The 27,904-nt window shown below is 42.9% G+C and overlaps 1 protein-coding gene across 1 annotated transcript in view; it reads left to right on the top strand.

Moving 5' to 3' along the window:
* LOC121367546 (universal stress protein in QAH/OAS sulfhydrylase 3'region-like) overlaps positions 1-27,904 on the top strand; it is a 59,713-nt gene that overhangs the window by 15,517 nt on the left and 16,292 nt on the right. Inside the window, exon 2 of the mRNA XM_041491795.1 lies at positions 18,825-18,908. Coding sequence (XP_041347729.1) covers positions 18,825-18,908 — 84 coding nt within the window. The remainder of the gene's footprint in view (positions 1-18,824; positions 18,909-27,904) is intronic.

Genomic DNA, 27,904 nt, shown 5'->3' with positions numbered 1-27,904 from the left:
ATTGGCTTAGTGCAAACTGTAGATCTCTTACCAGCCCTACAGTATTGGCTTAGTGGTAGATCTCTTACCAGCCCTACAGTATTGGCTTAGTGGTAGATCTCTTACCAACCCTACAGTATTGGCTTAGTGGTAGATCTCTTACCAGCCCTACAGTATTGGCTTAGTGGTATATCTCTTACCAGCCCTACAGTATTGGCTTAGTGGTCTATCTCTTACCAGCCCTACAGTATTGGCTTAGTGGTAGATCTCTTACCAGCCCTACAGTATTGGCTTAGTGGTAGATCTCTTACCAGCCCTACAGTATTGGCTTAGTGGTATATCTCTTACCAGCCCTACAGTATTGGCTTAGTGGTAGATCTCTTACCAGCCCTACAGTATTGGCTTAGTGGTCAGTATTGGCTTAGTGGTAGATCTCTTACCAGCCCTACAGTATTGGCTTAGTGGTAGATCTCTTACCAACCCTACAGTATTGGCTTAGTGGTAGATCTCTTACCAGCCCTACAGTATTGGCTTAGTGGTCTCTTATATCTCTTACCAGCCCTACAGTATTGGCTTAGTGGTATCTCTTACCAGCCCTACAGTATTGGCTTAGTGGTATATCTCTTACCAGCCCTACAGTATTGGCTTAGTGGTAGATCTCTTACCAGCCCTACAGTATTGGCTTAGTGGTACTCTTACCAGCCCTACAGTATTGGCTTAGTGGTATATCTCTTACCAGCCCTACAGTATTGGCTTAGTGGTAGATCTCTTATCTATTGGCTTAGTGGTAGCCTCTACAGTATTGGCTTAGTGGTTAGTCTTACCAGTACAGTATTGGCTTAGTGGTATATCTCTTACCAGCCCTACAGTATTGGCTTAGTGGTAGATCTCTTACCAGCTACAGTATTGGCAGTGGTAGATCTCTTACCAGCCCTACAGTATTGGCTTAGTGGTATATCTCTTACCAGCCCTACAGTATTGGCTTAGTGGTAGATCTCTTACCAACCCTACAGTATTGGCTTAGTGGTAGTATTGGCTTAGTGGTCTTCTCTTACCAGCCCTACAGTATTGGCTTAGTGGTAGATCTCTTACCAGCCCTACAGTATTGGTATATCTTTAGTGGTTGGCTTAGTGGTATCTCTTACCACAGCCCTACAGTATTGGCTTAGTGGTATTGGCTTATCTCTTACCAGCCCTACAGTATTGGCTTAGTGGTAGATCTCTTACCAGCCCTACAGTATTGGCTTAGTGGTAGATCTCTTACCAGCCCTACAGTATTGGCTTAGTGGTAGATCTCTTACCAGCCCTACAGTATTGGCTTAGTGGTAGATCTCTTACCAGCCCTACAGTATTGGCTTAGTGGTAGATCTCTTACCAGCCCTACAGTATTGGCTTAGTGGTAGATCTCTTACCAGCCCTACAGTATTGGCTTAGTGGTAGATCTCTTACCAGCCCTACAGTATTGGCTTAGTGGTCTATCTCTTACCAGCCCTACAGTATTGGCTTAGTGGTAGATCTCTTACCAGCCCTACAGTATTGGCTTAGTGGTAGATCTCTTACCAGCCCTACAGTATTGGCTTAGTGGTAGATCTCTTACCAGCCCTACAGTATTGGCTTAGTGGTAGATCTCTTACAGTATTGGCTTAGTGGTAGATCTCTTACCAGCCCTACAGTATTGGCTTAGTGGTAGATCTCTTACCAGCCCTACAGTATTGGCAGTATTGGCTTAGTGGTAGATCTCTTACCAGCCCTACAGTATTGGCTTAGTGGTAGATCTCTTACCAGCCCTACAGTATTGGCTTAGTGGTATATCTCTTACCAGCCCTACAGTATTGGCTTAGTGGTAGATCTCTTACCAGCCCTACAGTATTGGCTTAGTGGTAGATCTCTTACCAGCCCTACAGTATTGGCTTAGTGGTAGATCTCTTACCAGCCCTACAGTATTGGCTTAGTGGTAGATCTCTTACCAGCCCTACAGTATTGGCTTAGTGGTAGATCTCTTACCAGCCCTACAGTATTGGCTTAGTGGTCTATCTCTTACCAACTATTGGCTTACCAGCCCTACAGTATTGGCTTAGTGGTAGATCTCTTACCAGCCCTACAGTATTGGCTTAGTGGTAGATCTCTTACCAGCCCTACAGTATTGGCTTAGTGGTAGATCTCTTACCAGTTGGCTTAGTGGTCTCTCTTACCAGCCCTACAGTATTGGCTTAGTGGTAGATCTCTTACCAGCCCTACAGTATTGGCTTAGTGGTAGATCTCTTACCAGCCCTACAGTATTGGCTTAGTGGTATATCTCTTACCAGCCCTACAGTATTGTGCTTTAGTAGTTGGCTTCGTGGTAGATCTCTTACCAGCCCTACAGTATTGGCTTAGTGGTCTATCTCTTAGCAGCCCTACAGTATTGGCTTAGTGGTCTATCTCTTACCAGCCAGCCCTACAGTATTGGCTTAGTGGTAGATCTCTTACCAGCCCTACAGTATTGGCTTAGTGGTAGATCTCTTACCAGCCCTACAGTATTGGCTTAGTGGTAGATCTCTTACCAGCCCTACAGTATTGGCTTAGTGGTAGATCTCTTACCAGCCCTACAGTATTGGCTTAGTGGTAGATCTCTTACCAGCCCTACAGTATTGGCTTAGTGGTATATCTCTTACCAGCCCTACAGTATTGGCTTAGTGGTAGATCTCTTACCAGCCCTACAGTATTGGCTTAGTGGTAGATCTCTTACCAGCCCTACAGTATTGGCTTAGTGGTAGATCTCTTACCAGCCCTACAGTATTGGCTTAGTGGTCTCTTACCAGCCCTACAGTATTGGCTAGTGGTAGATCCTTACTACAGTATTGGCTTAGTGGTAGTGGTACCATACAGTATTGGCTTAGTGGTACCAGCCCAGCCCTACAGTATTGGCTTAGTGGTAGATCTCTTACCAGCCCTACAGTATTGGCTTAGTGGTAGATCTCTTACCAGCCCTACAGTATTGGCTTAGTGGTAGATCTCTTACCAGCCCTACAGTATTGGCTTAGTGGTAGATCTCTTACCAACCCTACAGTATACTGGCTTAGTGGCTTAGTGGTAGATCTCTTACCAGCCCTACAGTATTGGCTTAGTGGTCTATCTCTTACCAGCCCTACAGTATTGGCTTAGTGGTCTATCTCTTACCAGCCCTACAGTATTGGCTTAGTGGTCTATCTCTTACCAGCCCTACAGTATTGGCTTAGTGGTAGATCTCTTACCAGCCCTACAGTATTGGCTTAGTGGTAGATCTCTTACCAGCCCTACAGTATTGGCTTAGTGGTACAGTATCTCTTACCAGGTAGATCTACAGTATTGGCTTAGTGGTAGATCTCTTACCAGCCCTACAGTATTGGCTTAGTGGTATATCTCTTACCAGCCCTACAGTATTGGCTTAGTGGTAGATCTCTTACCAGCCCTACAGTATTGGCTTAGTGGTAGATCTCTTACCAGCCCTACAGTATTGGCTTACCTCTTAGCAGCCCTACAGTATTGGCTTAGTGGTAGATCTCTTACCAGCCCTACAGTATTGGCTTAGTGGTCTATCTCTTACCAGCCCTACAGTATTGGCTTAGTGGTCTATATCTTACCAGCCCTACAGTATTGGCTTAGTGGTATATCTCTTACCAACCCTACAGTATTGGCTTAGTGGTATATCTCTTACCAGCCCTACAGTATTGGCTTAGTGGTAGATCTCTTACCAGCCCTACAGTATTGGCTTAGTGGTACCAGCCCTACAGTATTGGCTTAGTGGTCTATCAGTATTGGCTCTTACCAGCCCTACAGTATTGGCTTAGTGGTAGATCTCTTACCAGCCCTACAGTATTGGCTTAGTGGTAGATCTCTTACCAGCCCTACAGTATTGGCTTAGTGGTAGATCTCTTACCAGCCCTACAGTATTGGCTTAGTGGTAGATCTCTTACCAACCCTACTTAGTGGTATCTCTTACCAGGCTACAGTATTGGCTTAGTGGTCTATCTCTTACCAGCCCTACAGTATTGGCTTAGTGGTATATCTCTTACCAGCCCTACAGTATTGGCTTAGTGGTAGTATCTCTTACCAGCCCTACAGTATTGGCTTAGTGGTAGATCTCTTACCAGCCCTACAGTATTGGCTTAGTGGTAGATCTCTTACCAGCCCTACAGTATTGGCTTAGTGGTCTATCTCTTACCAGCCCTACAGTATTGGCTTAGTGGTATATCTCTTACCAGCCCTACAGTATTGGCTTAGTGGTAGATCTCTTAACAGCCCTACAGTATTGGCTTAGTGGTATATCTCTTACCAGCCCTACAGTATTGGCTTAGTGGTATCTCTTACCAGCCCTACAGTATTGGCTTAGTGGTAGATCTCTTACCAGCCCTACAGTATTGGCTTAGTGGTCTATCTCTTACCAGCCCTACAGTATTATTGGCTTAGTGGTACCAGCCCTACAGTATTGGCTTAGTGGTACTTACCAGCCCTACAGTATTGGCTTAGTGGTAGATCTCTTACCAGCCCTACAGTATTGGCTTAGTGGTAGATCTCTTAGTAGCCTTACAGTATTGGCTTAGTGGTAGATCTCTTATCCCCCTACAGTATTGGCTTAGTGGTAGATCTCTTATCAACCCTACAGTATTGGCTTAGTGGTATATCTCTTACCAGCCCTACAGTATTGGCTTAGTGGTCGATCACTGACACATTCATTCTCTTACAGCCAGGGCTTAGTGGTATATCTCTTACCAGCCCTACAGTATTGGCTTAGTGGTCGATCTGGCTTCTCTAGTATTGGCTTACTATCTCTTACCAGCCCTACAGTATTGGCTTAGTGGTAGATCTCTTACCAGCCCTACAGTATTGGCTTAGTGGTAGATCTCTTACCAGCCCTACAGTATTGGCTTAGTGGTACATCTCTTAGTGGTAGATCTCTTACCAGCCCTACAGTATTGGCTTAGTGGTAGATCTCTTACCAGCCCTACAGTATTGGCTTAGTGGTCTATCTCTTACCAGCCCTACAGTATTGGCTTAGTGGTCTATCTCTTACCAACCCTACAGTATTGGCTTAGTGGTATTGGCTTAGTGGTAGATCTCTTACCAGCCCTACAGTATTGGCTTAGTGGTAGATCTCTTACCAGCCCTTATTGGCCAGTGGTAGATCTCTTACCAGCCCTACAGTATTGGCTTAGTGGTAGATCTCTTACCAGCCCTACAGTATTGGCTTAGTGGTAGATCTCTTACCAGCCCTACAGTATTGGCTTAGTGGTAGATCTCTTACCAGCCCTACAGTATTGGCTTAGTCTCTTACCAGTACAGTATCTCTTACCAGCCCTACAGTATTGGCTTAGTGGTCTATCTCTTACCAGCCCTACAGTATTGGCTTAGTGGTAGATCTCTTACCAGCCCTACAGTATTGGCTTAGTGGTAGATCTCTTACCAGCCCTACAGTATTGGCTTAGTGGTCTATCTCTTACCAGCCCTACAGTATTGGCTTAGTGGTCTATCTCTTACCAGCCCTACAGTATTGGCTTAGTGGTAGATCTCTTACCAGCCCTACAGTATTGGCTTAGTGGTAGATCTCTTACCAGCCCTACAGTATTGGCTTAGTGGTATTGGCTTAGTATCTTTTACCAGCCCTACAGTATTGGCTTAGTGGTCTATCTCTTACCAGCCCTACAGTATTGGCTTAGTGGTAGATCTCTTACCAGCCCTACAGTATTGGCTTAGTGGTAGATCTCTTACCAGCCCTACAGTATTGGCTTAGTGGTAGATCTCTTACCAGCCCTACAGTATTGGCTTAGTGGTATATCTCTTACCAGCCCTACAGTATTGGCTTAGTGGTCTATCTCTTACCAGCCCTACAGTATTGGCTTAGTGGTAGATCTCTTACCAGCCCTACAGTATTGGCTTAGTGGTAGATCTCTTACCAGCCCTACAGTATTGGCTTAGTGGTAGATCTCTTACCAGCCCTACAGTATTGGCTTAGTGGTCTATCTCTTACCAGCCCTACAGTATTGGCTTAGTGGTATATCTCTTACCAGCCCTACAGTATTGGCTTAGTGGTAGATCTCTTACCAGCCCTACAGTATTTAGTGGTAGATCTCTTACCAGCCCTACAGTATTGGCTTAGTGGTCTATTACCAGCTACAGTATTGGCTTAGTGGTAGATACAGTATTGGCTTAGTGGTAGATCTCTTACCAGCCCTACAGTATTGGCTTAGTGGTCTATCTCTTACAGCCCTACAGTATTGGCTTAGTGGTATTGGCTTAGTGGTCTATCTCTTACCAGCCCTACAGTATTGGCTTAGTGGTATATCTCTTACCAGCCCTACAGTATTGGCTTAGTGGTAGATCTCTTAACAGCCCTACAGTATTGGCTTAGTGGTAGATCTCTTACCAGCCCTACAGTATTGGCTTAATGGTCTTATCTTTTAGGCCCTACAGTATTGGCTTAGTGGTAGATCTCTTACCAGCCCTACAGTATTGGCTTAGTGGTATATCTCTTACCAGCCCTACAGTATTGGCTTAGTGGTCTATCTCTTAACAGCCCTACAGTATTGGCTTAGTGGTAGATCTCTTACCAGCCCTACAGTATTGGCTTAGTGGTAGATCTCTTACCAGCCCTACAGTATTGGCTTAGTGGTAGATCTCTTACCAGCCCTACAGTATTGGCTTAGTGGTATATTGGCTTAGTGGTAGATCTTACCAACCCCTACAGTATTGGCTTAGTGGTCTATCTCTTACCAGCCCTACAGTATTGGCTTAGTGGTATATCTCTTACCAACCCTACAGTATTGGCTTAGGTCTTCACGTAATGCACTGGGGTATGATTAAACATGCTCTCTTGTGGTCTCCTATCATTTTTGAGTGCATGTACGCTAATTAAGGCTACTGTTCTCAACACAGGCTTGTAACTATGTATTTATCGTATGACAAGAATACAATTATTGATGTACTGTGTGGCAGGGACTCAAATATTGACCTTTTGACTCGTGGTACAAATGTTGCCCTGTTCTATTGCAGAATTACAACTATTGACTTATTATTTTGCCGCATAACCGTGGTCGCAATTAGCCTAATAAGACCAAACTAACTATGGATAACAAAAGAACCGGAGTACAGTGTTATACAGGCACAACGGAAGCAAGTAGACATTGGGGGTGCTGGCTGAGATTGAGGGCGCAAAGCAAAGTTTCTAAGGGGTTCGGAGGTATGCTCCCCAGTAAAATTTTGAAAACTAGATGTCCTGAAATGCAATTCATGCATTCTACAAGTAACATTCATCTCTGCCTTAAGATTTACTGCCAATATGTTTTTATTCAGAATTATTGGGGGGCTAGATACCCCCCCCCCCCCCAAACTCCCCTGCTCCGCCGTGCCTGTTATAGAGTCGTCTAAATAGTGTTGGGAATCGGTTGAACATTATCGATGATCGGTTATAATCGGTTTATGTTAACAGATCAACTTTCGATTACCCAAATGATTATACGTATAATTATGAACATAAGAAAGAAGTATATGAATTACAAGCACCGTACACCTATTGTCGTGTTCACCAGGATAAACCCTACAACTGGCTAATTTTACCTGTAGAAAATGGGGGGGGGGGGGGGGGGCTGGACGTAGCCCAGTGGTAAAGCGCTCGCTCGATGCGCGGTCGGTCTGGGATCGATCCCCGTCGTTAAACGTTCATTCATTCATTTCATTCATTCAAATAAAAAAGCGTTTCTACAACTCTGGCGAATAAAGCAAAACTTTTTTTTTTTTTTATTCCTTTAAAGCGTTACGGTAAAAGGTGATCGTGAAAACGCTCACCACCTTCCATTTTGGGGGCGGTTTCACGGCGTGAGCGAATAATCGCTCGACTATCGTGGAGATGACCGATTTAGTATATAGGGTCTGTATTCAGTGATGAAGTTTCGTGTCGATCGTGCTCTGTGATGTTGGGTGGATGTGATCCGCGTGCGAACAGCACTGCTTCTCTTTAATTAAACTAGTAGTAACCGGCCTGCTGGTCCTCTTGACAACAGTCGTGCCAGGTTTCTCTTAATGAAGTTCGTTCGAGATGAGCCATGAGATGAAATCTTATGGCACGTTGGCGTATTGATTTCTCATTAGTTACCAAGTTTCCTACAATTCTCCCGTTTGTCTGAAAAATGTGCCACTTCAGCTTTCTTTCTTTTTCTTTTTCATTTCTTTGGGCTTTTCTTCAACTGCATGCACAACTATTTATAGCCTGAATCCATCACTTTCGAAAGACTCGGGAGTTTTTTCTTCTTCTTTTATCCCAAACATACTGTGTGTCGACGGCCGCTTTCCTCTACTTACTCTCTCTCCCTCTCTCTCTCTCTCTCTCTCATTCTATTTGTCTCTCGCTCTCTGCCTCTCTGCCTGGTTGGTTGGCTGGCTAGCTTGCTCTCTCTCTCTCTCTCTCTCTCTCTCTCTCTCTCTCTCTCTCTCTCTCTCATTCTCTTCTCATCTCTCTCTCTCTCTCTCTCTCTCTCTCTCTCTCTCTCATTCTTTCTCATCTCTCTCTCCGTCTCTCTCTCTCTCTCTCTCTCTCTCTCTCTCTCTCTCTCTCTCTCTCTCTCTCTCTCTCTCCTGTGATTAATCATGTTAGACACCAAATTAAACAAACAACCCTTTTCTTCTCTTTCTATTCTTTCTATTGCTATGTCAATAACTGATATAATACTACTCAAAAGAATTTAAGGGTCAGACGATATTTTCGACATTATTTTCTGAATGTCAATTATATTAGCTAGACCATAATGTCACGCATGGTATTGTTCCATTTTGACGAAAGTGGGTCTAAGCAACCCATAAATGAATTAAAATCCACTGTCATTGACACTGTCGACTAGTTCTAATGGCGAAAACATGCTTACATTTGCACGTAAATTAGGGCGAAAGCGAAAGGTCTGCTAAGTGCCCATAACTTGCTTTTTCACAAAGCCTTCATTTGCACGCTTTGCATGTGTATTCCATGTTCCCAATGCTGAATTTTCCATATAATTGGAGCTTGCGTTCGTGTACGGTGCACACTCCAAATTCGACAATGGTACGACGTCAACTGACTATCGAAGATCGAGGAAGGGCTATTGCTTGGCTTCAGGATGGCAATACGCAAAGAAATGTTGCTCTGAGACTTGGTGTCAGTCAGAGTGTCGTTGGCCGACTGTGGCAACGGTACCAAGCAACGAATTCTGTTCGAAATCGTCCACGTTCGGGAAGACCCCGAAGCACTACAAATAGAGAGGACCGCTACATCACCAATATGGCTCTACGTCAACGCACAACCACTGCACGCCGATTACGTGACAATCTGCGGACTGCGACTGGAACTCGAGTGTCTGATCAAACCATACGCAATCGTCTGAGAGCCAATAATCTACGCTGCCGTCGCCAGGCTGTTTGACCACCACTCCTACCACGTCACAGAACGGCCAGACGTCACTGGTGCACACTTCATCTGCGGTGGCAACGTGTTCAGTGGGGTCGAGTGATGTTCACTGATGAGTCCAGGTTTAGTCTCCGGTTCAACGACGGTCGGGTTCGTGTCTACAGACGTCCTGGGGAGCGCTTCGCTGACGTTAACGTTAGACAACGTCACCGTTTCGGTGGTGGCAGCGTCATGGTGTGGGGCGGCATCTCTATCCACCACAGGACCCCCCTCTATGTGGTGGATGGCAATCTGAATGGAATCCGCTATCTGAATGAGATTATCCGGCCGTTGGTTCTCCCAGGCCTTCAGCAGATTGGCGGCGGGGCAGTTCTGCAGGATGACAATGCCAGACCCCACCGCGCGCCAGGGTGGTAACGGACTTTCTCAGACAACAAGGTATCGCCAGGATGGATTGGCCAGCATATTCGCCTGACTTGGCCCCAATAGAGAACGCCTGGGACGAATTAGGCAGGAGAGTTCGGGATAACCATGCCCCTCTGGCCAACCTTCATGATCTGGGTCAACTTCTTATGGCAGAGTGGCAGGCCATTCCCCAAGAGTTCTTCAGACGTCTGATCAACAGCATGAGGCAACGATGTGTCGAGTGTATTCGCGCCAGGGGTGGATTCACACACTATTAAACGAATGTTCTAATGTGTAAAATCCATGTTTGACAACCTTCAACTTTAACAGCATGTCATGTGACTTTCTTGTATACAGTGACGTTTATTTGTGGGTTTTTGTAAATATGGAACAATAAATTAAATTTTTGGTGTAGTTTACATCATCAATCTAATACACTCTGAAACTTATTTGGTTATAAATTTTTGACCCTTAAATTCTTTTGAGTAGTATATATATGTGCACAGATGAATACAATTCGTATTTGTTATGTGGTTAAGTTTGAATTTGGCTCTATTTGCCTTTAATTTTCCTCGTGTTCAATAAAGATTTTCAAAACAATCTTCAGCAAAATTGATTTTTGTTTCTTCCTCGGGATACAGGCGCTTTTTTTTTTTTTCCTATCGATATTGGTCCGTGATGACTCTCGTTTGATCTCGCCGAAAGACCATACCAATCGATAAACGTGGCTGTCTGATAGGCGAATGTGAAATGGAGAAAAATCCCAATAGCTGGCATTAATAAATTCGTCGATTTGCCGGTACATGACGAGATAAAAAATGGCAAATCATTTGCCCTTTAGAAGCACATTTGAGACTTCACAGACCATCGCCACAGAAATGTTATTCATGAATGTAACGGAGCGCCATGAGAAATGTCTATTGTACAAGGTTGGCTAAATTCTTTATGGCGTCAAATAATCGTTCTTTCCAACTCACTTACATCCACTGGTTAGTTCGACCTGAGGTAAATCGGCGTAAAATTGAGATATTATGTAAGGTTATTAGGTTTAAATAACCAGAAAATCTTCTTTAACTTTACGGCTGTTTTGTTTTTCATTTTCATTTTGTTTAATAAGAGATGTGTTGTTCATAAAATTACCGTAAATTATATCATTATTTCATTATTTAATACTATTTATTTATTGTTTCTTTGAAACATATTTTATTGCATATAATATACAAAAGGATTGGGCACATTTATTTATTTATTGGGGGGTGGGGGGGTGGGGGGGGGGGGGGGGGGGGGGCGTGTATTATATCTAATTATGGTTAAAGCAGGCTGTTCTGGGCAAACACCTTAGTTGTTTGACTTGTCTATTCGGGATAGATTACCGGTTAGTGAGAGAAAGAAAAAGAAATGTTTTTTATAACTACACACTCAAAACATTTTTCTATGAGGTTATATAGCGTCGGACATGTGGTTAAGAAGCACACAATTCATGAGAGAAGAAACCCCCTACCGCCGCTTCGTGGACTTTAGACAGTAACCATTTTATTTATCGTGCATTTCGGAGTAGTATGTCCACGCGAGTCGCCGGTAAAACTCAATTTGCGACCGCAAATGGTCAAATACAACATAGTTATCCCCTAATTCTTGGTCAGTGACCGAAAATATAGAAATTTATCTGTCCATTATATCTTGACAGTAGTGATTGCAGGATGAATAGATATGTATCGCTTCAGAGTGAGGATACTGGACAATATTCCACGGCCTCTGTGGAGTAGGCCTACTGGGTTGGACGTAAGATAGCCCAATGGGCCCACCGACGGACATCGATCCTAGGTCGATCACGCATCAGGCGAGCGCTTTACCACTGGGCTATGTTCGTTTTGGTCATTGAGAGAATTTAAAGTCTGTGTAGTGGTATTACACCTCCCCAAACAGTTGGCACGAGCGGCTATATGACATTTTTCGTGTGGGGCTGTTTGGGAGCAGTTGAAAATGTATAAAGCATTTACCAGTAAATGCGCTTTCTTAGCATTTGGAAGATGAATTGGGTATACTACTTTGTTTTGTTAAACGACACCAATAGAACACATTGATTTATTAATCATTGGCTATTGGAATGAATGGATGAATCAATGAATGAGTGAATCAATGAATGCATGAATGTTTTACAACACCCCAGCAAACAAAATACATAGGCTATTGGATATCAAGCATTTGGTAATTTTGACACATTGTCTTTGAGAGGAAACCCCCTATATCTTTCCATTAATAATAAGGGATCTTTTATATGCACCATCCATCAGACAGGATAGCACCTACCATGGCCTTCTATTGGGTATAATGGATATGTCTGTGTTAATAGTGTTACATACCTCACCAGAAAAAAGGGGGCAGTTGTAAAGAAAAGGCTACATCGTGTGTGCGTGTGTGTGTGTGTGTGTGTGTGTGTGTGTGTGCGTGCGTGGGTGGGTGTTTTTCCCTGGTTTTTGTTTTGTTTGTTTTGTTTTGTTGTTTGTTTATTTTATTACTTGCTGTTGCTGTTGATTTGTTTTGTTTTGGGGTTTTTTCCTTTTCGTTCGTTTTGTTTTGTTTTTGTTTTTATTAGTTGAGGTGTTTTTTGGGGAGTATGACGGATCCGCGCCTGAACGCTGATAAAACCTGGGGTCTTTATGTTTTTTATTAGTCAACCTAGAATACTTGAGCGAATAATATTCACGTAGACTATAAATATGACATAGTTTCATTTCAAAACCAGTACACCTTTACGATCTTTTCGTTACGCATCCGTGAATCCATTTAATTTGTGCAGTAACAAAACTGAATAGTTTCTAAAGTGAAGTACACTATGTTTTCATATTACATTTGCTTTTCATCGGCCATTTTGTTATACGTTTTGGATAAAAGAACATTCTAAATGGCATGACTGTATCGGGGTCAGAATATTTGACGACAGTTTCATTCCATTACAGCCGACATACTAGCTGAGATTATTTAAGGCTAGGAGGGTTAGGTGCAGGATTAAAACAACAAGATGTTAAATGTTTAATTTAAAAGTTTAGGAACTTTCATTAACATTTACCGACTTAAATAACACCAGTTGCTTGTATCATATCTGTTGGGCGGTTTTCAGAACGGGTGTGAGGGTGGGTATTAGGCGTGGTCTATATCGACAAGAAGAGTGGTGCATAGGTAGCTTGGCATGAATGAAAGTTATGAAAGCGATCTGTACTAAGCACGAGTCGGTTTATTGTGGCTATAACAGAATGATTGTCGTTCCAGCCAGTGCACCACGACTGGTATATTAAAGGCCGTGGTATGTGCTATCCTGTCTGGAATGGTGTATATAAAATATCCGTTGCTTCTAATGGTTTTCTCTCTAAGACTATATGTTAGAATTACCAAATGTTTGACATCCAATAGCCGATGAATAATTAATCAATTTGCTCTAGTGGTATTGTTAAACAAAACTAAACTGTTTAGCTGACACGTCTTGAAATGATCGTCCCAGTGTATGCAGCTTGATCCTTTTCATGACAATGTACCCAGTGGTGTTTCGCCTGCCACGCACTGTATAATGTTAGTCGGTGGTGTTTCGCCTGCCACGCACTGTATAATGTTAGTCAGCGGTGTTTCGCCTGCCACGCACTGTATTATGTTAGTCGGGGTGTTTCGCCTGCCACGCACTGTATAATGTTAGTCGGCGGTGTTTCGCCTGCCACGCACTGTATTATGTTAGTCGGTGGTGTTTCGCCTGCCACGCACTGTATTATGTTAGTCGGCGGTGTTTCGCCTGCCACGCACTGTATTATGTTAGTCGGTGGTGTTTCTGGTTTTATTCATTTCATTTCATTTCAACTTATTTTCGTGCTTATATCCAATTAAGGTACAAGCACGCTGTCCTGGGCATACACCTCAGCTGTCTGGGCTGTCTGTCCAGGACAGTGGGTTAGTTGTTAGTGAGAGAGAAGAGGGTTTAGTGGCCTAACACCTATCCATTGAGCCCTTAAGAACTCGTTCTGGGTTGGAGCTGGTACCGGGCTGCGAACAATGTACCTACCAGCCTGTAGTCCGATGGCTTAACCACTGCGCCGGTAGTGTTTCTGGTTAGTGGTGGTGGCCTCGAGCTTTGACAGCGATTTATGCAAACAATCACAACCTTGCCAGTGACCTTCGACCGCCTTGAGCGGATATATAATTTTGAACACGGTAACTGTTTCCTCCCCACGCCAATTACACCTCTTTTTTCCACATCACCTTTTATATGTTCCTGTCTCCCCATAAGACGACTCACAGACAATGCGGTTGCCTCCTCTCTGTGTGGTTGCCCTCCTCCCCCTCCCCCGGGGACGGGACGTAGCCCAGTAATAATCGCCCGCTCGACGCGCTGTCGGTCTGGGATCGATCCCCGTCGGTGGGCCCATTGGGCTATTTCTCGTTCCAGCCAGTGCATCACGACTGGTATATCAAAGGCCGTGGTATGTATTACCCTGTCTTGTCTGTGGGATGGTGCATATAAAAGATCCTTGCTGCCAATCGAAAAGAGTAGCCCATGAAGTGGCGACAGCGGGTTTCCTCTCTCAATATATGTGTGGTCTTTAACCATATGTCCGACGCCATATAACCGTAAATAAAATGTGTTGAGTGCGTCGTTAAATAAAACATTTCTTTTACTTTCAATATATGTGTGGTCCTTAATCATATATCCGACGCCATATAACCGTAAATAAAATGTGTTGAGTGCGTCGAGGTGACAAATAGTGACATAACACCGGTATGTCTACCCAGGAAAAGCGTGCATCAACATTTACTGGACTCTGAAAACGTCAGCCATATCCGTATACTTGGCTTCGATGTGGCTCAGTGTTCAAGATTTCAAACTTTGAGATATCAATGTTTGATATACTAGCAGTCATGATTAATTTATTTTGTTCAAGATTTCAAACTTCGAGACATCAATGTTTGATATACTAGCAATCATGATTAATTTATTTTCCTGACAGTTAATGGTTTTAACGATTTATAAAAACAGGAGCTTGTGAATGGTGTTGTTTTTGTACTTGGTTATGCTGTGCTTAAATATGAAACTTAATGATCTTTTTATAGTCGTAAATATTTCGCCATCAAAAGGCCAGTCTCTTCTCTTAATGCAACATTAATGACAGCAGTGTTTGCATATCCACGTCTCTCTGTCATGAATAGTCCCAACTGGCGTATTCGATAGACTGAAAGTCAAGCGTTAAGTGTTTGAGCTGTGTCCGACAAAACCTCGACCATCGGGTAATGACTAAAAGTAATTTTGGTCTGATCGGTCACTTGATTGCGGTCCTTAAATCGCCAATTTTGCCACTTCCGCTTCTCATTGAGCTCACTTTGGGTGCTATCTGGTAACCCGGATACTAAAAGCATTTCTTGATCTGCACTTAATAAAGTTATTCAGTATGTTTTCCACTCGGATACACGGACTACATGATTGCAGAGTCGTTGCTGGTGATAATGAGAGGTAGGACCATCTGTTTCACACCCGGAGAATGGACAAAACTTCCGCTATTGGCTTCTGGAATGAAAGGAAACGAACAATTGCTTACTGACACCTCAGCACATTTTAAGTTATGGCTATTTGATGTTTATCATGGTTAGTTTGACATTTTTTCTAGAGGGTATAGAAGGAACATGCTGCTAGACTATTCCTTTCGAAAAGCAGCAGAGATTGCTTTTGGATAGCCAGGACAGCATCTAACACGGCAGTTAATGTACCATTAGTGAGGTGGTAGTAGGAATGGGGGAAAACGAGTCCATTAAGGGTGATCTGTCCTTCACCCAATGCACTTTCCGTGGATGTATTCCAGGCCGGTAACAACGTGTGCTTCCCCACTCCTCAACACTACTACCACCTGACAATGTACCTTTTTGTGCAACTCTATATAATAAATACACATGTGTAGGTGAAAATATGGGCTTGTGTCCCCCCCCCCCCCCCCCCCCCCCCCCCACACACACACATACGATAGAGGATGTGACCCCTCACTAGAGGTTGTAGTCCCCCGCCCGTCAGATATGGTTCCTATGGGCATGCATACTGAACTACGCTTCGCCCCCTTATGGAATAAGCTATTGCTGTTATACTGATGTAATCTTTAATGATATCGACTACGTTTCCTCAAAATATGTATAACTCAAACACCGCCTCCTTTCAAATAGCACCAACACTTATCTCTATTCTGGACACACTACCCAGTTACTTGTAGTGTGTGCAGGACAAAATGTTTGAAGCTTAATTGTGTTGTTAAATAAAGTTTGTTTTTGTTTAACGACACCACTAGAACATTTATTAATCATCGGCTATTGGATGTCACACATTATAGTTTGTTTTGTTTAATGACACCAATAGAGCACACTGATGTATTAGTCATCGGCTATTGCCTGTCAAATTTGTGGTAATATTGCTTTGTAGTCTTCACAGGAAACCCGCCACATTTTTCCATTAGCAGTCATGGATTTTTTATGTGCACTTTCCTACAACGCATACCATGGCCTTTGATCTGTTTGGTGCGTTTTTACGGAGGTTCGATACATTTGATCGACGTACATTTTGAAATCGAATTCTCTTGTGTGTACATATATCGTGTGTGAATATATACTGTGCTGATAAGATTGTAGTGTGAATAAATAAAAGAATTGATACACCAGTTTGTGAGGCACCGGTTGGGGTGGGAAAACAATCGTCGAATGAGTCCAGTGAGGGAGTTCAATCTTATTGCCAATGCACCCCATGCGAGCGCTCTAGCGAATGAGTTAGATGTCAGCCATGAAACTAAATTAAAATGAACGTTTAAACCGTTAGCATGTATCGCAGTTAGACAGCTTTGTAGGGTGTATACTACCAAATCAAATCACATAGATGACAATAGTAACATATGTGGCAAAACTTCCTACCTGCAGCGTATAAATCGCCATAAACGCCACGGGTATAAATACTACCACCCCTCACCCTTAAAGTGAATCAGAAAAAAATTGGGGGTCAAGTTGCTCATTTCTGAAATAACGGGTAGCATCTATGACTACCCTAGTCATGCACAAAATTTGAGTACTTTTTTTTTTACAGGTACCCCATACATGTTTCAAGCACAAGACTACTTGACACAGTGGTGCTGGATGAAATAAAATTGCATACATTTTTTGCCCAGATGAAACTATTTTTTTCACAACCAACACACTCACATATATCACCAATCGCAGGACTTGTGGTGTTCACTTATCTATCAAAGGTTGGATGCACCTAGAACTTTGACCCGGCCGGAAGTTATTTGGTTTAGTACTACCTGTATGACAGCTGAATCTCATTTAAAGATATTTGAGTGACCGTGCTAATCGATGCCAATCGATGCCAATCGATGCCAGGTATCCAAATTGACCAAACATAAAGGAAATACCATATTCTGTAATCGTTTGTTTTATTTTGTATCCCTTCCTGATCTCACCATTTCCTTACCCCTTCTCTGTCGTGGGCAGAACTATTTGGCGAAGTCAGATGTTGTGCCCACGACAGGCGAGCTTGAACAGTTTTCTGGTGGAAGCACGCCTGAAATGTCCCATATAATCGGGTTTTGTTCATTTATTTCCGTGCAATCTACTGGTCATAGTTATAGACTAGTGGAGATGATTTCAATCATATTGATTTTCATGCTTATATTAGTTAAGGTTTAAGTACGCTGTCCTGGTTAAGCGCCTTGGCTATTTATGATGTCTCTCCGGGACGATAAGTTAATAGTCAGTTGTTTTTTGTTAGTGAAAGATACGTTTGTGTAATGGCCTGACACCATCTCACTGACCCGTTACAACTCCCGCTGGATGCCAGTGGTTGTTGGGATCTCTCTAATCAATACGGCACTGACTCGTTAAAACTTGCGATTGATGCCAGTTGGTACTGGGATTTCTCTAATCAATAGAGCACGTTTCTTAAACACGTACCTTATCTCCCGAGAATCGGATTATTAGCACAGACCACGAGTATACACACAGACGTGTGAACTGCTTCGTGAAGTCACTGGTAATATTTAGACAGGAAACCAGTGATTCCATGGAGATCGGCCGAGCTTCATTACACACTGATTTGCTTATCTGTAACTCATCAATCACACCTCTTACTGACATCATTGGCGGATCCAGAGGGGGGTTACGGAGGTCCCGTGATCACCACCACCATCCAACACCCACCGGACGCTATTTAATTACCTCTTGGTTTATGTTGTGTTTTCTTTTCATTTTGTTTTAATTCACCATCAAAAATCTACAGCATTAAATTGCCCTAAAAACACGTGACTAAGAATCTTTATTTCAACATTTTCTAGGCGCATGCTCCTGAACCTCGAACACATCTCGCTCCATTTGCCTTTGACAAACTCAAGGGGCGGGACGTAGCCCAGTGGTAGAGCGCTCGCTTGCTGCGCGGTCGGTTTGGGATCGATCCACGTCATTGGGCCCATTGAGCTATTTCTCGTCCCAGCCAGTGCACCACGACTGGTATATCAAAGGCCGTGGTATGTGCTATCCTGTCTGTGGGATAGTGCATATAAAAGATAACTTGCTACTAATGGAAATATTGTAGTGGGTTTACTCTCTATGACGGTGTCATAATGACCATATGTTTGACATCCAATAGCCGATGATTAATAAATCAATGTGCTCTAGTGGTGTCGTTAAACAAAAACGAACTTTTGGACAAACTCAAATTGCCATTTTTAGAATAATGTTGATGTATTGATCTTATTTGATTTATTAGCTGCACAATAACGTTTTTATCTTTCACCGATTTGTTAAGAAAACATTTCAGTGTATGTAATCAGTTTCCTACCTTGGCCTTTGCTTATATAGTCAAAGTAATATTTCAAACAAACTTTGCATTAACAGGTATGTCGTTCTGCTCCAGCTTTTTAGCATCTTCATACTTTTCTTTCAATCTGCACTGTTGCCTGGTCGGTTGTAGACCTTGTTTCATCAGACATATACTATATAGATATACAGATGTTGTACTATATGACTGACTGTTGTGTTTTATTTGCAGGGTACATGCAGAACTTCCACAAGGCTGGAAATCGACTTCTTCTAGTGCACTGTCCAGAGGCGTTTGGCAATGTCACCATGATGAGTAAGTTAATAGCTTTAAGAGTTATGCTCATCTTTCGCGAACTCCAAGGCCGAGTTCAGCTAGACCAAACAGAAAAACGTCCGCTAGACTGGTTTATGCGCTTCACGGTAAACCGAATGGTCACGTCGGGAACCAATCAAATATACTGAAGTCCAAATAAACTTTACATACATAAAATTTGAATAATTTGATAAATATTGTTACTAATCAAAAAGAACCAATTTAGAAAACACCTTACAAACTCTTTGCATGTATCACGAAATGCATTGTGACGTTCAGATGTTGAACTTCATGATAATTTCATATCCCATCATACCGTTTGTTGGTTTTTTATAATACAATTTCAAGCCTTGTAAAGTGTCTTTTGGACGCCAGTATAGTTCGCGAATCTTATCGAAACGTTTACTAGCTGAACTTGATGGAGGTAAAACCACTATTTGGACAGTGAATCGTCAGTGCATGTATAATCGTATGTCCTCTGAGCTTTGCCTTGTGCAGAAATGCGACATTGTGTTTAAGAACTGTCAAAACCAGTTTTGGAAATGATATTATAAAACCATACTTCTTGTAACCCGATTATTCGAAGTGTTGTGTCATCTTCGTTACTTGCATGATAACATTAATACAATGCAGTTATCATATTAAAAATCGTATCTCTGCAGAAAGCAGAGTGAAAGAAAGGGTTTTACCAGGCCTTGAACTGCTCCCATGAATTACAGTCATGTGCATCGTCTATAGAAGGACTGCCACACCCTACAACGATACCTCCTTCCTAAATCGTCTGTATAAAGACTTCCACTCCCCAGGGTAATAACCCCTTTCTACTGCATCTGTAGGACTGCCACTCCCCAGGACAATAACCCCTTTCTACTGCATCTGTAGGTATGTCACTCCCCAGGACGACAATAACCCCTTCCTACTTCATCTCTAGGACTGCCACTCCCCAGGACAATAATCCCTTCCTACTTCATCTGTAGGACTTCCACTCCCCCGGCTGATAACCCTTTCCTACTTCATCTGTAGGACTTCCACTCCCCTGGCTGATAACCCCTTCCTACTTCATCTGTAGGAATTCCACTCCCCCGGCTGATAACCCCTTCCTACTTCATATGTAGGACTTCCACTCCCTAGGACAATAACCTCTTTCTACTTCATCTGTAGGACTGTCACTCCCCAGGACAATAATCCCTTCCTACTTCATCTCTAGGAGGACTGCCACTCTTTAGGACAATAATCCCTTCCTACTTCATCTGTAGGAGGACTGCCACTCCCTAGGACAAAAATCCTTCCTATTCATCTGTAGGAGGACTGCCACTCCCTAGGACAAAAATCCTTCCTATTCATCTGTAGGAGGACTGCCACTCCCTAGGATAATAATCCTTTCCTAATTCATCTGTTGGAGGACTGCCACTCCCCAGGACAATAACCTCTTTCTACTTCATATGTATGACTTCCACTCCCCAGGACAATAACCTCTTTCTACTTCATCTGTATGACTGCCACTCCCCCAGGACAATAATCCTTTCCTAATTCATCTGTGGGGGGACTGCCACTCCCCAGGACAATAACCCCTTTCTTCTTCATCTCTAAAAGGACTGTCACTCAGGACAATAATCATTTCCTACTTCATCTGTAGGAGTACTGCCACTCCCTAGGACAATAATCCTTTCATAATTCATCTGTAGGACTGCCACTCCCATGACAATAACCCCTTCCTACTTCATCTGTAGGAGGACTGCCACTCTCTAGGACAATAACCCGTTCCTACTTCATCTGTAGGACGACTGTCATTCCGAAGACTGGCTTGACGTATCGTAGCCTGCACAAGACGAGAGTCCAGGGTATTAAACAGTGGTGAAACTAAATACACCAACTTATACAATCACGTCTATACTAGCTCTTAATATAATCATTTAATCTATTAACGAAATCCCCAGCCACCTCCCTGCTTTACCGTTCACAAATGTCATCTTAACATTCTCCTACTCATGTTCTTGGGGACACTAATTTAACTCCATGCATGTGAATGATCCCTGGGACTGCTTGTCATTAATAAAACAAATGGAATATGTTCAAAGACAACCGCCCTGCATAATGTATGACAACGTGGATCGAATTCTTGTAAAGAACTTGTTGAATATTTGTCACAAGAGTACTTCATTACAAACCGGAATATTGGTTACAGGAACAAAAGATTTGCACATGAGCTGGCGAATGTGAGACAAGTGCATGTCGTAAAAGAAGGAAACGATGTTAATAGTATACTCATCAAAAAAAGAAACGCAAAAGGGTACAAATGGGTTATAACTCCGATTTTATGTTTCCTACCGGTTCATGCTTTGTGAATATAAGGTCATTGCATGTCCCAAACACATTCCCACGGTTACATTCGATAAAACGCAGCTACTGTACAATAACGTTCCAAAATGTGAATATTCGCAAAAACGCAGCCACGTGCAAACCATGTCACCACTGCACGTGCGTTGTCTGCACGTGCAACATGAACACCGACAGTATAAAAGTGCAGGGTGTTCGCTTGCCTGGCCTCTGTATCTGGCCGACAGTTGACAATCCAGGACATGCCACGTCTCAGTGAACCGCAGAGAAACAATGCCATCGGCCGACTAGACGCAGGCGAATCGAGAACGGCCGTTGCCAGGGCATTCCATGTGTCCCCAAGCACCATCTCCAGACTGTGGGACCGTTACCAGCAACATGGATCAACACGTGACCTCCCTAGATCCGGTCGACCACGGGTCACTACCCCCGGGCAGGACCGCTACATCCGGGTACGCCACCTTCGGGAACGATTGACTACTGCCACCTCCACAGCCGCAGCAATACCAGGTTTGCGCAGGATATCCGACCAGACCGTACGGAACCGCCTACGTGAGGTAGGAATTCGTGCCAGACGTCCAGTTCGAGGTGTCATCTTAACACCACAACACACGTCGACTCCGACTGCAGTGGTGCCAGATTCATCGACAATGGCCTCAACTGCGATGAAGACAGGTTTGGTTCAGTGACGAGTCCCGATTTCTGCTCCGACGTCATGATGGAAGATGTCGCGTGTATAGGCGTCGTGGTGAACGTTATGCGGCAAACTGCGTGCAGGAAGTGGACAGATTCGGCGGGGGTAGTGTCATGGTGTGGGCAGCCATCTCACACACTGGCAGAACTGACCTGGTCCACGTGCAGGGCAAGAATGCACAGGGCTACATTGACCAGATCCTCCGGCCACACATCATTCCAGTTATGTGTTCCAACATGACAACGCCAGGCCTCACACAGCACGTCTCACAACGGCTTTCCTACAGAACAACAACATTAATGTCCTTCCTTGGCCATTCGATATCACCGGATTTGAACCCAAATGAGCATCTATGGGACGAGTTGGACCGACGCCTCCGACAGCGACAGCCACAGCCCCAGACCCTGCCCGAGCTGGCAGCAGCCTTGCAGGCCGAGTGGGCCACCATCCCCCGGGACGTCATCCGTACTCTGGTTGCTTCAATGGGCAGGCGGTGCCAGGCAGCTGTCAACACACGCGGAGGCCACACCCGGTATTGACTCCAGATGACCTTGACCTTGGTGGTGTGTCCTATCACTTACTCACAATGGACTACAGTGAATTGTGAACAATCCTGCAACATTTGGTAATTATCGGACTCACCATTCAATAATTAAATCAATTCTCCAAATGTTACGACAATGTGGTTTTGCGTTTCTTCTTTTGAAGAGTATATATTTAACAATGTACGTTGTTCTTTGAGAAAGCAAGGTAATCGATAGCTGTACCTGGAGAGTTTGTATTGTATCTGATTGATTGACATCGATCTGATATTATTGGTGTACATGCTTTGTTGATCAATATAAGGAAAGGGTAGGAATATGTGTTAGCGGCACCAGCTCATTTTAAAGTATGGCTTATATTTGATGTGGAGAGAGAGAGAGAGAGAGAGAGAGAGAGAGAGAGAGAGAGAGAGAGAGAGAGTGAGTGAGTGAGTGAGTGAGTGAGTGAGTGAGTGAGTGAGTGTGTGTGTGCCCGTGCGGGAGGGAGGGAGGGAGGGGGGGAGAGAAAGAGAGAGAGAGAGGGGGCGGGGGGGAGGGAGGAGTAAAGTGGGGAAAGATACAGAGATGGAGGGGAAAAGCTAGAGCTGAAGGAAAAGAGAGATGAAACCAAACGGACATCACGGTCTTTCCTTCCGTGTGCTGTTTGTTATAGACAGGACCAAAAATGTTTTGATGTATTAGTCGTTTTGCCATTACACCTCGGGCATCAGTATAAGGAATTCATACATCTCGTTTCGTGTTTGTCAAAATTATTAACTGGTTATTTTAGAGTAAAGGCGGCCATGAAATATCAGCTTGTTATTGATAATCCTAATAACATAAACATTAATTCTCTTCGGAAATTATTCAGATTACGACTTAAACTAAATATCGAGACTGGTGTCACAAGTCGAGAAAACCCGATCCATAATAGTTCGTGCAAATAATATCAGTTCATTGCTTTCCTCGAATTCTCTCCCGATCCTGTTGATCAGAGGCCGATGCCAGACTAGAAATGAGGAATATCAAAGTCGCTCTGTCAATATGGAGTTAATAACCCCGGCCACAAGTCAATACTCGCAATTCGATCACTCTGATAGAGGATTCCTTCCGGGCTGTCTTCACGAGCGCAAACAAACGGATGACAGTTCCCATGACCTTGCCAATGTCAGGGGGGGGGGGGGGGGGAGAGAGGATCTCCTGTTTCCGTAGACTATATTAATTAATTAATAATATTAACTATGTTTACTCTATCACAACATGCAGCTGTACTCGTATTTTCTATGAGTTTATTAATATTAATGTTTCACACGCACGCACGCATGTCTTGGAATAAGCAATCTGAAATGTTTAACAGTTTTCTCCCTAGAGCGAAAAGCACACCATTCGCAATTAACACATTTATTGTTTCCGTTATTTCCGTTATCCATATGCGTATATTTCACTTTAGTTCTTTAGTTTACCATAGTTTGACACCCAATAGCAGATGTATTTTTCGTGCTGGGGTGTCGTTGAACATCCATTCATTCATTCCATATGCGTATACTTGTACATAATTAATAATGCATAGACACGCACAGACGTACGAATACACATAAATGGAATTTACTAAACATTTTGTCTAGAAAGTGATTGCTACTAACTACGCTTTGCGAATTACGTAGAGTATATACGTAGTAGTATGGTATATAGATTACGGACAAATGGAATCCGCGTTATTTTTACCAACTAGATTGATCAGGATAAAATGCCATGTAGGCCTAACTGAAACTGCTATCTTTACCACTTAAAAAAGGAGAAATATCTGGGTTTGGTCTAGTTTAGGATTAATTAGTAATATAATGTGGCTTCACTAAACAACTCCAAAAAGGACCAATGTTCTATGGATCTTGTTTCATTTGCAGAAGTGTTGTGTGATATTGTAGGTTTCTCAAAAGAGGATCTGTGCTGTTTGGGGAATTTGTTTGGACAGAAATGGGCACGTATCTTACTTGAGACACCTGTATAATAATTGAGTCAGTAATATTAACGTTAAAGGGACATTTCTGAGTTTGCTGCAATTTTTAAGATGTTATCGACTAACAGAGACTTTTTAACGATTGTAATTACCGTACATATCAAACATATTTTCCTGCATAACATATTAGTGGCTGTATATTAAACGTTTTTCTGATCGTTCTAATATTTGTACTAGCGTAAATTTCATTTTATTTCCTAAAATATTTCTTTTCGTACGAACGAAATTATTTGAAGACAAAATCCAGTTTAGGCTTTTTACAAATATAGAAACACATTGAAGATACAGACACTGATATTCTAAACAAGAAAATATATTTAATATTTAAGTTTAATCTTAGAAATATTTTATTAGTCGGAAACATTTTACAATGCAGCGAAACTCAGGAATGTCCCTTTAAATGTTTAGGATTTAGTCAGTTTGTATGAAATGCTAGGCTAGACAGAGTTAAACATTTCTCTTCTCTTAGGTTTTTTTCTAAATTTATTTCACCTTATTTTTAATGTTAATACAATTAACCAGGGGACAGGCTGATTTTTGCCCGAATTAAACGAAAATGCTCGAATGTGGATAACAACATTTATTCATATTATTATTACTGCCAAACAGCTATATAGGCTTGCAAACGAATTGCTACACGTTTTTATATGGGTTACATCTAATATTGTTAGTATAATGATGACATCACATGCTGAAAAGTTTTCCGACCAGCTAATTTTGCCAGAATATCCCCATCGTTTTTGCCTACGGCAGCACTAAAAGCACATTGATTAAGTAACATCAACAAGGAAACTCAGTAGTCATGCTAAGTAATGTTCAGCAACAGGTTACTTGGTAAAGCTATTATCAAACGCCTGTTTAGGATATTATGCAGGGGAGGGGGGGAGGTCTATACTGGCGAGCCATGTTTCTAAAGATGTTCGAGTCATGCTTTCCCGAAAAGTATATTTTAAAAACGAAATTGTCCTTTGAGCAAGGGGTTTCAGCCTACTACCTCCTCGCCCCTCCCCCCCCCCCCCTCCCCCACGCACACGCTCCTGATTACAATATTAACATTAATTTGCACCAAGGTAAAATATGTTTCCGCCTCCTTAACCTAGATCTTAGACACAAATATGCGGAACTTTTAGGTGAGTGTGTATGCATTACGTTCAGATGACCTAGACTTAATAATTTTGGAGAAATATCAAGTTATGCATTCAAAACGTGAGGCAGGCACGTGCGCTGGGGAGGGATTCGGGGACTCGAAACCCCACCGTGCTCAAGCAAAGTTTCTTGTTTTTAAATATATTAATGGCGAGCATCACTTAACCCCTCCCGTAAAACGTCGCTTGCCACATTATAAAACTCCCACCCCCACCTCTAAAATTCCTGCACACGCGGCTGTGAGGGTTACTAGTAAATATTGTGTTTACTATTTTATCTCTGATGTTGGGTTTAGTTATATTTTTCCTTATAACCTTGCACACAGAAACTACATTATGCATGACTTGCCCCTGTCTGTTTTCATTTGATTGTTCTGCGTTCCATTTACCAGTGACTGCGTCTCTACTGAGAGGAACACAGACAAACTGCCCCTGTCAATAACGTGCACTCTGTAACAAGTAAACTTAATAAAAGGGCGAAGACAGAAACAGTGCCCTTTAGAAAAATAGATTACTTTCCTCAATTTTCTCCGATTGATTCTGCCAACATTAGCAGCATTAACTCCTTCCCATCGGTAAATAGTTTCAGCTTGCTTTCCTTTCATACAGTGGCCATCATGGAGTTTCTTGTTTGAAGCTGAAATGTTTATAAATTCATTGTTGAGAACATTTGAAACAAAATAACCACCTACAGCAGTAGTTCAGTTTCCTTTCCCAGCCAGTGTCACACGGCTGGTTAAACGTATTTTAAATGCTGTGGTATGTGCTGTACTGTTAGTGGTAAACTGCATATAAAAGATATCTTGCTAACAATTGAAAACTGTAAATTCCACTGAAGACTACATGTCAGAATTATCAAATATTTAACATTCATTAACCAGTGATTAATTAATCAATGTGATTTTAGTAGTGCCGGTAAACAAAACACAAGTTTTACTTTCAAATGACATCATTCCCAGTCTGGAGCTCCACGCGGTAAGATGTGTTTGATTCGCTTGTGCACACTGCAAGTGCTTTCGTGTGCTCGACTTGGGGGTTCCTTCGTTTTTGTCAGCGAAATGAAGTTTTTTACTGAGATGTATGCGGTCATTGGAACTGATTGAACGCTGGAACGCTTCTCGTTTCGACAGCCTGCACCACCAGGTTGGATTCTTTTTTAGCGAGATTCCTTGCCTCCACGTCATTTCTCCGTCTGACTGTCGACTTGGGGTTTTTTTCGTGACTCGTATGACGGCCATTCTGCAGAACGCCGCGGTTGTTCGCGTTTAGTTTCTACATGTCCGAGCCTGTCCTAGCAGCACTGGAAGATTGACCGCCCCACTCTAAGAAGAAATAGGAAGCGGGGTCGGCCCCTACTACTCTTTTCTAGACTGTACCTTGTTTTATAGTGATACCATCTCGTATCCTCCGGAGTCGGGCCCGTCCGCACCACTATACCAACCCATGACGACTGGACTATACCCTAGTCTGATACTCTCTCTCGTTCGGACGGATCCGGCTTCTCAAGATCTGTATTTCAGCACAGCACTACACCTTCAACGTCTTTCGACTGTCAATCTAGGGGTTTTCTTGACGGGATGCAACCCATCTCGTCCCTTTAAGCTGTGCACCCAAACGGCCTTAACGAGGCCACTCGCGTGGACATATCGATCGGACTTTAAACTTTTAGATCTGCGTACAACATTTTATGTCGAAATTACTTCTTTTTTTTAAATATTATTAAATAGTCCGATCCTCTCTTCTTTCTCTTATTTAATTTTGGACTGTCCTTCTAAAATGCTCCAAATTATATAAATATTCGGCCGAGCAGTCAATTCTTTTTTATTTTTGGCTTGTAACCTTTTTAAAAAAAAATATTTATTCTATTAACTTCAGCATCCCCCCCCCCCCCCCCCCCCCCCCCCCCCTTCCATCCCGAGTCAGGCCACCGATCTTATCGGAGGTCGGACTCGGGATGGGCGTGTTCGAAACCCTAGTGGTATATGGGCACGTTAAACTAGTTATCATCAACAAATGACATACCGACATTTCCGTGATGGGACGTAGCCCAATGGTACTTAAAGCGCTCGCATAATACGTGGTTGGTTTAGAATCGTTCCCCGTTGGTGGGCCCATTTAGATATTTCTCCTTTCAGCTCGTATATCAAATGCCCTGGTATGTGCTTTCCTGTCGGTGGGAAAGAGCATATAAAAGATCCCTTGCTACTAATGGAAACAAATGTAGCAGACATTTTCAGAAGACTACGTGTCAAAATTACTAAATGTTTGACATCCCCTAATCG

Source organism: Gigantopelta aegis, chromosome 3, assembly GCF_016097555.1.
Source record: "Gigantopelta aegis isolate Gae_Host chromosome 3, Gae_host_genome, whole genome shotgun sequence".
Lineage (NCBI taxonomy): Eukaryota > Metazoa > Mollusca > Gastropoda > Neomphalida > Peltospiridae > Gigantopelta > Gigantopelta aegis.
The sequence above is the reverse complement of the archived record's forward strand: the minus strand, read 5'-3'. Positions and strand labels throughout refer to the sequence as shown.